Source organism: Botryllus schlosseri, chromosome 12 (assembly GCF_051294905.1).
Source record: "Botryllus schlosseri isolate E-star chromosome 12, Bs_hap1, whole genome shotgun sequence".
Classification (NCBI taxonomy): domain Eukaryota; kingdom Metazoa; phylum Chordata; class Ascidiacea; order Stolidobranchia; family Styelidae; genus Botryllus; species Botryllus schlosseri.
The window spans coordinates 9849429-9863782 of record NC_137247.1 but is presented as its reverse complement, the minus strand read 5'-3'; the positions used below and the strand labels follow the sequence as shown (position 1 = coordinate 9863782).

General features: G+C 41.4%; 2 protein-coding genes across 2 annotated transcripts in view; one reads left to right on the top strand and one right to left on the bottom strand.

Annotated features, from left to right (window-relative positions):
- LOC145452182 (uncharacterized) overlaps positions 1-14354 on the bottom strand; it is a 377577-nt gene that overhangs the window by 116289 nt on the left and 246934 nt on the right. The window lies entirely within an intron of this gene.
- The window catches only part of LOC145452180 (tyrosine-protein kinase transmembrane receptor ROR2-like), a 262709-nt gene that overhangs the window by 216666 nt on the left and 31689 nt on the right, over positions 1-14354 (top strand). The window contains exons 2-3 of the mRNA XM_080330408.1: positions 425-635; positions 14165-14246. Of these exons, the coding sequence (XP_080186534.1) occupies positions 584-635; positions 14165-14246 (134 nt within the window). The 5' untranslated portion in view covers positions 425-583. The remainder of the gene's footprint in view (positions 1-424; positions 636-14164; positions 14247-14354) is intronic.

Genomic DNA, 14354 nt, shown 5'->3' with positions numbered 1-14354 from the left:
GATAATGGTATCCACTTATCAACAGCGCTTTGCAGATTGGCTGGTGGCGCGCCGAACAGAAGCGAATAACGAGATTCGTGTCACACATGTTCAGAGAAACTGCAATTGTGCGTCGCATCTCATGTATGCTTAATTGCTTATGCATATTGCTCAGCGCCGGTCACAAATTAGTACTTGTGGGTGATATATATGTAATATTTTATTGTCGTGTTCACGACATGTGGTATCGCGCACAGTAGAGGCAACTCACTATCAGACAAGAGACAGGTGTTATGCTGCAGAACTTCTGATTTATTGCGGGTCGAAGGACACTGGGGTTTGGAAACTGTCATTGCCATTATCAATAACGTATGATTGTTTATACGCTTTCGCTGCACGTAGTTGGAAAGCATATCTTGCTAACTACATACCTGTTCTACTACAGTCAATATAGCACCATTCGAAATAGCGCTCCAGTCTTCAGCTTTATACCAGAGGTGTTACCGTCATTTCAGTATAGCGTCGGAAGTTGATTGGAATTATTGCGAACAGTGGAAGCGAGAGGTAATCAAACGCACCAATTCACTCAGCAAAAGTGATCAAGATGAAAGAGCGTTCCCTCATTCTGATTGTGGCTCTGTGGATTGGAAATTTTGGTGAGTGCTCTGATCAGTTGGCTACGTGGGTAATCTCGGCGCTCGTTCTGTATTTCAACCGAACGGCCGAAATCGATATGCGGCGGCGCGTGCACGAAGCCTCGAGGCTCTTGAGAATCGGTTGTTTTGCGGGCAGATCTTCGCGTAAAGTTAAGGGCAGTAATTACACACGCAGTTACTGGATTGGCGCCATTTAATTAGCTGAAATTCTACGGTAATGCCAGACACTTCCATTTTCCTCCGTTAATAATAGCCCGCCGTTAATAAGCTAGCTATGTTATATTGCTATATCATTTCACACCGAGTATGTAAAGGCGCAGTACATTTCTCAGATCGTATTAACGCAGCATACTACGTTTTTGAAACGGGGCGAACCACGTCATTTGTCTTAATATATTTACATGGTGTCTAACCAATTACGAACATTGCGAGAGGCTATTTTCGAAACTTTGATATTCAGAGTATATAGGCGATTCTCTCTAAAAAATGATTGGTTGATTCGATTTGCTTTGGTTGGAACGTCGTGAAATTCATTACCAATTGTCACCACGTAAAATCTGAAGACAGGCTAGTTTTGGTCTTGAATTTGGTAGCGTACTCATCTGAACACAACACAATTCCCATATTTTCTTCAGAGACATTACTGATATTTAAAGATGTCTCGATCCGTCAGTGTCTTGTTTGCCCCAAGCACCAAAAATGTCAGTCTGTGTTGACCGAATATCATCTCGGAGAAATGGTCATGTCGCTATCAGAGTGAGAAGTTTGACATTGTGAAGGAGGTTTTGTGAATAGTGCGAATACGATTATGGCAAGCAAAGAGGCAGAATCGCTCAAGATATGTGATGTAGTGGTTACATTACACATGCCTGGTGTTATGGATGAGAAATTGATGGGTTAATAAAAGTTATGGGTGTTACATACACGACTGTCTGTAATCCAGATCAACGAAATATATACTCGTTTGAAACCGCGATCAAGAAAACACACGAATATGATCGACATTGTGCAAAACCTTGTATATCGTCACCATCGTTCAGTTACACACTTGACCAATTGTTTTTTAGCGCTTCAATGCCATTTATTTCCAATGAAGTTTTTTTGAGTCCGCTGTGCAAATATATACTTATATATAGACCGCGTTTCGCATCGCTCTCTTGTAGTTTGTTTTCGTTTTGTATATTTGATTGTTACACGGCGAAATGTCCAAGCCATTGTCTGTACATTTTGGATATAGTGTTTGTCGATAATGACAAGTAGCTGAAAGAATGAATTTTATTGGAGGTACCTTCTTTTCGAATTGCTGATTTTAATCGACCACCCGTACATATTTTAGTAACCGCTAGGCTATGCACCTATTGTGATTTTGGACTTCGAGGATCCTTGTATATTGATGATTGAGGCGCAGCATCGATTGTTTTGCTTTATGCGCAGCGAATCATACGTTTTCAAGACTGCAGCCTTTCAGGCCAAACATTGATTGGGTAATCGCGCTCTTGGAACTTATGTAAGAGATGACCACAGTTACTTTACCTACTTTCCGCGTAGCACTTCCCAAATCCTGAAAAAAACATTTGGAGAATATGTTTTAGGAATTATGTACGCTTCGGTTATTTCGAACGGCATTTTCCTTTGAAGTAGATGATCATAACTCGTCCCGCAATCCTCTCGTTTTTGAAAAATGGTAAATTTATCGACTGGTGCATAACGTGCAATGCAATAATGTTGCGAACTCCCTGCTAATAAGGCCCGTACAGAAATTCAAACCAACTGATCTGGAATTCTACTGTAAAACCACATAGATTAATAGTAGTTCTCACCTATTGTGTTCAGCAGACGTAGGGCTATTTGTTTACTTGTTGCTATGTTGTTTTCTCACAAAAACGTGAGCGGTCCGCGAAATTTTGTTATCCACGCCTGTAAGTCTGTGACCTTCGGTTGAGTACCGAAATACGATATTGCTGGCGAGATCTGAACACGTAGAGTTAGTTTTACCATTGCTTTCTTATAAAAAAAAAATGCCCTTAGCAAGCTATTGATACCAGATCAGCGTGCCCCACTTGCTGCCCCCTTCATGCAAATACTAGAGGTGAAATGATGCAAGGTGATATAGATGGATCCATAAACGGCGGTTTGGTTTCACGGATTGCAGTCTGACTGTCTCGCGATTCAATCCTGGGATTCTGTCAGCAGACACGTAGCCAGGAAGGAGATGGGCTACGTTCCCATAATTTAGAATAGCCGTGAAGCGCAATTAGTGTATGACGTCACACTTTAAATCACGCGTCCGAGTTGCTGAATTTTACATCACCAAATCCTTTGCATTGAATCTTGATAATCACCTGAAGTACGGCTCATATAAGTATAACTGATCGTGATTACAACCGTGTGTGGTATAATGCAATTCTGGGCGGCTTGGCATTCATCGATTGCTACCATGCTCGGGTATGTTGAAATGCTAACCAAGTTGTGTTCGAGCGCCGATTGATATGCGTACGGTGTCACTTCACCTGTACGGGACCTAGGATTCCACGCTGAAATCAAACTCTTGTTGTGTACACAAGGAATCAGCTATTGGTTTATTGTGGTCGCGTTAGATTTAATGCCCAGTTTAGCGTTAACTTTATGAGCAAGTCGTAAAATTGAATGGCTCGTAAAATCGGTTTCCGATCTCACCTATGTTGGGAATAGTATTTGTGTACCGTTTCGTAAATTTAGCCTACCGACAGTTGACGTGTTTCGAATGCTATATCCTGTACACATGCGTGAAATGCGTCGGAAGCGTGACGCTTGACAACGTACATCTTTACTCATTTCGTAACGGCAGATACGATATCAATGTCATACCCAGGAACAGTTAGGTTCACATTTCCAGTCCTTGATTCTCTATGAATAGTAATAAAAAATCATTGGTGTCTGGCTATGACTTGGGTGATATCACCAGTTTGGAATGAAATGTGCCTTGACTCTCGTATGCAATGCATGTGATTTGCAGACTTTCGCATAGCTTAGTTACCCTGTCTTAAGATATAGCTTTAGTATAGCTTATGAGTCATATTACTGTTGAATCGCTGTAAGCGACCCAGAATAAGTCACGCTCAACTTGCTCCGACCTCAGCAAAAGCCCTACCAGGCATCCTTACTAAGAACCAGCACTGTTGCGCTACGATTGAAATATTGTTTACGAAAGGGTGCACGGCGTGAATTCCACAAATCAATAGATGCTAAATTACGCATGAGGTGCGGTAGTTACTTTGTACCTTTCCTTTATATTCCAGTTGTAATCGCCACTTGCGTTATTGACATTTGAGCACTCTGTACACACATATGTCCAAACAGACTGCATCTGTTCGTGTGTTTGCTTATACGCTACTGGTTTGCGGCGCAGTCACGAAGTGGACACATTTCGCACCCACCTTTGTCTATATGGGGTTTTGTTGAAATAGAAGCGTGTATATAAGGTATATACTTGTCCTATAAAAATTTCTATTCCTGCATTTCTTGCCATGTCGCAGTAGCCTATAATAATTAATCACAGCACATGCATAATTGCATATGCATATTCAATGATTATTTATTACAGGATTGCCAATACATAATCGTGTTATTGATTAAGATGGGTGAGGTGTACTATAGTTTGATATCGCTAACCGGCGGGGATCGAATGACCCATTCATTCTTTGGAAGGAGCTTTTGAGTTACTACAGCGAATGAATTGCAGTACCTTTTTAGCATCGGGTTCGGATGTAGCGCAAGTCCATGACACAGGTTGGACATTGGACATGGACAGTGTACAGCTGGACAGTGGACACTACATGTTAACATTGAATGATACCGTCACATCATAGTGACCGTGCGACATCTCAGTTTTGATACCGTCGCTATATGCAAGAAAATAGATTGTAGAATGTAGGTGTTACCGCAGCCTGTTTTGTTGTAGGCCTCAGCATGTTTTCGGAAGCACACAGGGAATGGCAGCAATTTTATGTCAGTAATCCGTTGGTCTAAGCACGGTAAAAGGTTACACATCTGTATAATGGCAGTTGTCAATCCTACTAATATGACGATGCGCAGCGACATATAATTTATACCCCTCACTAGAGTAGGCGACAACAAATTCGCTACCGGTTAATGACAATTTCAAAGCCGTTTAAAAGTTGTGCCTGAGTAGATTCGATAATAATTGCACTGGTTCGGATGCGTACGGGATTGATATCGTTTCTGTCGTACATGCTACGGGAAGCGAGGTGTTGAAACGTTTACTGATAAGTCGCTGCGAAATCTTTGTTGTCAAAGCGCAGTGTTGCCAGATAGTCGGAATCCTTCGATAAGGTATATGTTTTGATGTTTTATCGATTGGTGGAATTGGGAACACATATCAGTCCATACTGTTCACAACAACGTAGCCCACCCTGATTTCTCGGACCCTTTAAAGTCGGAAAATACTCAACTTGTCTTGTTCAAAAATATTGTGATCATCGTTGTGTATTGGATTTCGTGATCTTCCGTTGCGACCTAGTATACAAAATACTAGCGAATATATTATGATCCAAACTGTAGATAGAGAACAAACTGCTGTCCAATGCACATAAGTGTGAACTATTCTTGACACGGGAGTAAATCAACTGTAACTGATATTATGACATGTGGAGTTCATTCAAATGTAATACCCACTCCTTTTCATAACGCTGGCCTGCTGGCTGCCATTATTTAAACAACAAAAAGGTTAATCATATTTGTGTTGGTACATCCTCGATTGGAGCATGCTGCGTCATTTTATATTACGAAAGACGTATGTCATTCAGTTTGTTAATTACTCACACACGAGATGTATCGCATTTTTATGAGACAGGTTTGATATCACGCCACTCTGTTTCTTGGCATTACGGACTGCGTATGATGATAAAGCACAATGTTTACCCAATCTTCTGAAGACAAATTACTTATTAGTGCTACAGACTCGCGGTAAGCTCGATGCATTGCTTTGCTGGGTGGTACCAAGATGTCATTACGAATCGCAATGAATCGAATGATGGTCGTTAATTAAGTGCCAAAGTCACCTCAACACTTTTGTTCCGCATCGCATATCCAAAGTTCGCCATTCTTATACCAGCGAATTTCAGTTTGGAACCGAAAAAATATACAAGAATTGTTATGACGTCATAAGAATTACTGTAACGCGCCTGTGAAACCATGATTTTTTTCAATTGTTCTTTGCTCGAATTCTGTCACTGTCTAGTTGCTGCTATATCTAACTCAACGGATTTGCAGGAGGCCAGAAAAGGTTACTTTAATAAAGGCTATGTCATTAATCTACGTCTCCACTCTTAGACGTCTCTAGATAACAAAATCTAATTAGACTCAATCGATCAGCCGTCCTGAACGATACTATTCCAATAACTATTCTTCAATAATGTGTGTGTAATAAACATGTACCCGAACTACTTCTATCACCGGAACGTGATATTCATGACTGTAGTATTTAATCTTCTCATCACACACAGCATGGGCGACTGGGTGTGGATTCGCATATCTTTGCCTATTTGGCGTTCGGGTCGTCTGTAAATTTGCTTTGGCCACCGCTGAATCGCTGATCCGCTTCGCATTGTCGCTTTCTGGCTCACCGGTGATCGAAGTGAACATTTGAAGACCCAATTAGGAATATGTTTATGTCATTTCTACCGCTGCGGTTAATCGCACACTCTGTTTGAAGATGTCCGAATGTAGTGCCATTTCGTGTTCCATCAATCTCGCGCATTTTTGACTTGTTAGTTTCAGTATGAAGGCGAATTATTGGGCATATACTGTCACAGAAGCTGCGTGATTCCTGTCGGTTAATAATCAAATATGTCTGTCGTTTGATGGCTCGAATTTTAACGGCGGCTATATATGTAGTTACTTATATGTATCCAAAAAGGAATATAATTGTAGACTTTGCGTGATGTCTATGCATGGCAAACCTTATTGTTTCTTGTGACATTCTTGGATTACATATTAACCAAACTTTGCGAACAGATTGAGGTCAACATTACGCTACAGGCGTATGTAGCGTAGAAGATGCAGGAATGGGTTTTCAAACATGGCGTAACTTGGCAGACCAAAGACCATATTATTAATCCTGCGGCAGATTCGTGGCACTATCGCGGGTGACTTGGAATAGCGGATTACATGCAAAGAAATCCAATAATCCGATAGTTTCACATATTTTATGTTCCCCTCCCTTGTTACAGCATATTCGCAACTGATCAAATTTTTTTTGTAAGTAGGTTCAGCGAATATAATCGATTACCTATCCCAAATCGCATTGTAGCCTCGATTAATGCCAGTCGATATTACATTAATTCATGGTCATGGGAACTAGTAAGGTAAAACAAAGAAATTAGACAAAACCAGACATTTCATTTTCCGCATTTTATCGCCCTTTATGCCACGACAATGACAGGAAGCGTTTCAATTTCGACAACAAAAGGTCACTGTAGGCCACGGAAAGAATTGGGCGAAGTGCTAAAAGAGAGGGGTTAGCAATGTCAAGTGGCCTGTGGAGATCGTGTTTGGACTGAATTCGAGGGTTAAGCTTTTCCTGAGGACTTCAAGTGATGCTTGTGCGGTAAATGATGGAGACAACCGTTAATTAGGCATCGCAACAACAATAGACACACGGCCGTTACTCGCGATCATTTTCTGTAATTTCACACGATCTCCAAATATGATATATAGTTTATTTTGAATATTAGTGAGTTAAATGGCTTCATGGTTCTATCATAGAACATCCACATAATAGGACTCGATATATGTAGGATTCCATATGATTGAAATACGGCAATGCTGGACGTGGTAATAATCACATATCTCTATTGCGCGCATCATGTGTATTGCGTTGTGCTATTGCAAGCCGACTATAGTTTTATGACACATGTAACAGCAGAAGGGCACCAGCTAGAACTGATGCGATTTGGATCGCTTCCTTATTAGCGATCAATTTGTTAATTCATGTTTGAGAGAAAACCAACTCAGATCTCCAAGCCTGGTTGATTAGCTCTCTGGGGATAATAGAGCTTCATTATGCTCTGTTGCTTCGCTATCGCGGTTAAGAAGGAATTAACCCTGCCTCGACTCTTGCAGCTAGACGAAGCTCAACGCGTCTTTCCCGGTGCTACTTATGTGTCCAAATGTTCCGCAAAGTAATGAGTAATGGCGATATAGCGAAAAGCCGTTTGATATAATTATCATGCAAGCCTCCCTCAGCTGGGATACTGCATTTTGACGCCTTCCTTATTGTCGTTACGGTCGTGGGAAGTACCCATCGACTCTTAACACTTGACTCTTGTCAATGCGCAGACATTTCGATTGGCAGTATCGTCCTGACTTGTCCGATTGAATTCTGGGGCTTCATAACATTATCACTCCTGTTGTATTGTGTGTATGCCGGCTTTTGGAATCTCAGAACTACAAACATCCACGGTACCACCGCGTGATTGCGGAGTACGTTGGGATGTAAGCGTCTTCCATATTATGTAGAAACGATAGCGGATTACGGAAGATTAAAATGTGTGGGGATATGTCGAAATTGCAGCCGCAAACGCCAGTCGCTGAATACCCGATTATAGTTCATTACTGTTCGTCAAATTCGAATTGCTCCTCGGGGCATTTTCGGTGTTTTTTATACATCGTATTATAATTGCAATCATCAAGATGTTTGGACACACACAGTGTGAATTTCACACAATTTGGAAATGTCATTGGCTGCCATCTACTACTTGAAGTCAGCCAACATCGGTAATAATATTACCTCCAAGCTCCAACCTGCTTTCAGAGTAAAATTATATTTTCAACTCAGGACATAGCATTTTCATGCAGACCCTGCTTGAAGATGATTTTGTTGACTCTCGATAACATCGATATTTCGGTATGGTGAGTGATTGCAAACAGAATGTCAAAAATACCGGTGTTCTGTCTATTTATTACAGTTTGCACATTCGCAAGGCTGTTCAGGCGTCCATCAGTCAAGCTATCGCAGGATAGCAAGCACGTTTCACGTCAGCATCATTTCCTTACCCCAGTAGCTGTAGTTCAACATGAGCTTCTTATGCTACGCCGCCAAGATGAATGACTAGTTTAGTATCCGCAAATGTATGTTTTCATAAAAAATAAGCGGTGGGCGGTAGTTATTGATGCATCTACATCGCCATAGTTATTTCGAGCTACTTGAACGATAGAAGTAAAATGAATGAATTGCAATCAGAAACAAATCACATAATCAAGCGCGGAATAATGACGTAATATTAATCTTATACGTGGACAACCTGAAACAACAGTACAGTCGCCTACTCTCCCACCAATACCTACTACCTAGCCATATATTGCTGATAATCACCTATCGAGCTAGTCAGGACCCATAGGCATCCTTATTTATATAATGTCTTCCGCGTTACACTTCTCAGTTATCACGCTGTTGGTGCGCAAATGTGAGGCCGTTTAGCGTATGATGTTCCCTTTCGTACTATCATCTAAGCATGAGTAAATCTTTCGTGCCATGCAAACAAATTTGGAGTGGCTTTGCTTTCATACAGGCAGAGTAACGTTCCACCTAGGTTACGGTAGTTGAAAGGGGCACTCTACGCCCACATGAGGAGGGGTTGTGTGCTAAATAGATCTTACAAGAGATAATGTCACTGCTATGAAGGACTTTAAATTACTTTGCACTTTCATGTAAACGGATCCACCTTTGAAAATTCAACGTAAATACTTTCTATGTCTCAAGCGTAGCACGGTCTATTGATACAAGTCGAAATATACCTGCAGATTTCAGGAAAGTTTGTGAAATCGGGTTGTGTTTGCGTCATAGTAAGTAAGTGGGATAAATATTATCAACTAACCCAACTACCTGAACTGTGTCGTCTTGTATCTTGACAAATGTTACTAATATGCCTTTGCGTTGTAATTTCAAGCCTGGTCTGTGCGGGCGAAATCACTAAGCTCTATAGGTAAATACATGACTTCCAACCGGTTTAAATCGCCTCAAAGGCGAATGGTATTGCGCAGTGGCTGGTACTCGGAATTGTTTATCTACGCAAGCTATCAGTGAAGCCGCGGTTAAATAGAGTTCATGGCGACTGCAACACCCGCTAATTCCAACGAACGGAATCATGCCAAGTGCTGGCCGCTCGACATGCCACTCAAGATTCGGGTCATCGCCAGCGACAAGTTGAGTATAATGAACCACTTTCGGACGGAATGTTCATGGGGGCTTTTGGGTCAAAGGAAAAGTGATAACCCTCATCAGATACGCTACCGGATGGCGCGGCGTCAGGTTGAACTTGATATACTGACGGAAGGGCTTAAAGGTGATGCAGCATTTCAATTCTGAAATGCTTGATTTTCACCAAAAATAGATATAAAAATGAGGGTTGGCGCGATTCACAATCGTGGTAGATCAACTGTGAATTATTGTCAGTTCTGTGGCGTGGATATTAAAAAATAACGTAGCATGGTTTCGGTGTTGGATTCAGAATTTCCACCGAGAACCATCCTCAACTAAACTTCGGTACCTCAACGCTGCTCCGATAAAGGGTTGCTCTTAGCAGAATCCCTGTCGACACCACACTGCGCACACCCACTGGCATGCCTATGCAAGATGCTGTCACGTTCGCAATTTCACGCTCCGTATGGTTGCGGTTTTACACGAAGTGACATATTAGATATCACTTTATGTTACTGCTGCCGGTATGTTGTCGACTTTCCGTGTTATCCAAACGCTCTCTATTTGTGAAATGTAAATCTAACTTTCGCGATCGATTTAAACCTCGCCGATCTCATGGCGTTGAACAAATACTTTCACGATATTTTGCCTTCCACGCCGGTAATTACGCGCGTTGCGGCAAAAAGTGATAGGTCTCCTAAAACGATGCAAAGCCTTCATTAACTGATTCGGAACAAATATTAGGCCCATTAAAATATGTTGCGGATGTGTCTCGGTGGTTTCGGATTCCATGTTGGAATCCGGATGTCGTAGTTCTTCGCTTTGAAACTTTGGGATTGACTTTAATTAGTTTACTGACATAGGACGTGAAATGTAGTGTAGACATGGTAATATAGGGTTATAGCATCTATAATCCTTGATATTTCTTATAGAAGAGGTATAGAACTGATATACAGATAAGAACACACGCCATCGGCCACGCTGTTTTGTGTAGGGATACCATTATTGTAATGTAGTCATAAAGCTGGTAATCCGTAGTTTTGCAAATTCTGTTTTTGGTAGATTTTCATAGAAATTGCAACCATTCGGCGCTGGTGGCGATGTGTGTTAAAGGCGCGCTTTTGAAGTAGCCTGTGGCTCACATGGGAATGGAAAAGTATTAATTCTTCGAGTATGCTTGTTGCTCTTCGTTTCAAAAGCCGAGTCCCCGTTCCATTGGTTGAGTGGGCTAGAGGGCTTTCGAAAGGTTGACGAATAGCGCGGTTCCCCATTTCACACCGGTCTTACGGTGGATTTGCGTGTATTGAATCACCTTATTTTGTACAAAATCAAGACGGCTGGGAAGGCAATGAAAACAAAGTGGATTATTCTAATGCTAGAAACAGCATTCGTCGGTCGGCGGTGATCCCCGTTCCAGACGCGTTGAACGTGTGTGACAACATGAAACATACCCGCGACGCCATGAAGTAGAATTTTCCCCTTAATCCGTAGGAAAAACACAATTCGAGGGGATTTATACCAACAAGACATGATCGATGGGAATGTATTACGTGTTACCAGTCTTGAAAAAGTAGGTGTTTCAAGGGTCCAGTCATTCCAATAAATACCAAGTCGCGAACGTCTGGTCTCATCACAGCCAAAATGCCGGGTCTCAACACCCAAATGAATTCGAGACACGCGGAAAACTCGACGGTATTTACACAACTGCCCACTACGACGGTGTACTTGTCGTACGAGTGCTAATGTCAGACGCGCTGCGCGCATTTCGTGTGGCCCGGTAACCGTAACAAGATTATGACGAGGCTATAAGTCGACCACAAGTGCAATCTTCCCAGAACGAAGAATCCAATCGAAAGCGAATCAATAAAGTCCTTTCTTGGTATGCTTCATTATTGGCGTGATCTGCACGATGTACTGAACCGACCAACGACATATAGCGTTAAAGTGATGCTTTATGATGCCTTTCTATAAAAAAAACTGGTAACTAACTTTGTGCAGCTGGTTTCTGAAGCAACTGTGTTTGAATTGAATACAAAATGTGAATGTAATTGGTCGTCATTTACGATTGACATTTCGAAACTATGGCTAAACACATTTCAATTCTCACGGGATTCATATCGTTGTTATGTGTGTTATGTATTAGTAATTGGGTGATATTATCAAATATGAATTAATATACCCCCCGGGTATAAATTCCACCCCTGTGTATTATCATAGAACATGTTTCGCGTACAAGTGCCAATGCGGGGACACCATAACAATGATGAGATCTAATATGGTTTATTAAAAGATGGTATAGAGTACTCAACATAAAGACACAGTACAATTCCAATGTGACACGCGGCAGTTTCATTGAAGTCACGATCTCAAAGCGCTGGCTAATACTGAAACGTCACCATTAAAACCCATCTCCGATTTCAAAACTAAAGCTTCGCTCAGTTAAACTGATGCGCAACGCATATTGTCCAATGCCCATGTTGCCATTATAGTAATGTTTGCGTCGCCAATCAAGAAATGTGACTGCGTAGGAAGTTACGTGTCGCGCGAGTACACAATTACGTCTTTGACACCACCCGATGGGGAATGGTGATTGAACAGGAACCTCGCTAAACAGACGGAAAATAATCCGAGTTTTGTTTATTACAGCCCGTACTACTTCCGAATATTGTCTGTGTGTGAGGTCATGAAATATCGGGTGGTTTACCATGGTTGCCCGACATATCAGCATGCGACACAATGGAAAACGACAGTTAAGCATTGGACACTTTAGCATGTGTCACTTCAGCATCTGACTTTACAACCCCAACACTAAACATAACCCTGAAATTATTTGCTATCTCTGTCCAAACCACAAACCTTGTCTTGTCCTGACCCAAGCCTAAATTTAACCCTAACCCGTAATTTAACCCACATGCTCATGTGTCGCATGCGATAATGTCGCATGCTCAAGCTCATATGTCTACGAACCGTTTACCAGATCGATTTTACATCCGCGAAATTACAATATGACAGGGAAGAGCGAACATGGTTGACAGTCGACGGTTCTTTAAATCTCTTGATGAAAGCGGCGTGAAGGTGCAGAGCGCACGCAAAGTTTTCATACCCGTGGTCTGTTTTATTGCGAAAATTATTCGATAATCGCAAAGTTTTTTGATGCGATATCCGAATTGCAGCGCAACGATGAGCTACAAAAAATATAGGTGATTTCTCGTGAATTGTTTAAGTAGTTATTTTTGTAAACGTTTTAGTGCTTAATGCAACTGGATATTGAGATTGCGATACGGAACAATCCAGAATACATCGACATGACACTCTTATAAACTTGCTACAATATCGTGACGTGTCCGCGTCAATCTAAGATTGCGGAAACCAGTTAGCAAATCTTCAAATATTGGACAAGTCGCATTTCGTAGTGATGCAATCTTGCCGTAAAACCAGTCGCGAGGGAGTTAGCGATGCGAACGGACGTCACAATCAATGTCGATAAGTCGTGTACTGTCTACTGAACCTTTCTAAATGTGTCTGACATTTCTACCGCGCTCGTAGAAGTGACAGTTTCTGTCGGCGAAGAATTTCGAGCATTTTATCGCCACGATTAGTTAGACAGCGACATTGGAGATATTAGACCGATTAAAATATACCGAATGACCAAAACAGCACCCGTGCTTGCGTCTATTGCGTCGATAGTGATATGTGCTGACTTTTGATTTGCCGAGCTGTAGATATTTCCCGAAAGTAAAAACGCCACCTGTACTTTTCTGCAAAAATTGCTATAACACACGGAGTCGAGCGAGCTGTTTATTAATAGCGTCATTAAAGTTCTGGATTCTTTTTTATTACCAGACTGACAATGCTTTGAATCAAGTTCGCATAACCCAGAATAGTCTAGGTCACGTTGCAGCTTCTGGTCTGTGGCCGTACAACAACCGCGAAAAAAATTACGCAGCCACTGTGTGCTTAAGTGGAAATCGATTTGTCATAGTTCTGCCTATATTTGTAGCCTGTAATCTGGTGGTAAAAATGTTTTTGTTGGTGTCGAAATGCGCCTTTGCTCCTACCAAACTGTAGCGAAACTATACCCGAAAACATATTATTCTTAGCTACATTATAGTAAATTGAAATTTACGGTCATTACATACTGTTCGCCGCAACATTGCAGTGCCTGCATTCTGCAAAAGTAGCATGCTCTGTGTATACCAAATATGCATACGGTATGTATATGTATACAATACATACATATACAAGACATGCGTAGGGTAGTGTTGTGTTATATCTAATTATTTTCCTTTCCTAATATGTATAAGACTGTATTAGACATTCTTCTTTGCAGAAACGGGATTCACTTCAATTTTGAAAGATCCCGTCGAAATTCCTAGCATCAACACAGTAAGGGGGACCAACTTTGCCGAAAGGTAATTTTATTATGTTTGTTTAGCTATATACTCGAAATACCTTCTCAATACTGGGGAGATAAGGATATTGTATCGATTGAGTCAAAACATTCTTCGGTAGCTGCTCTA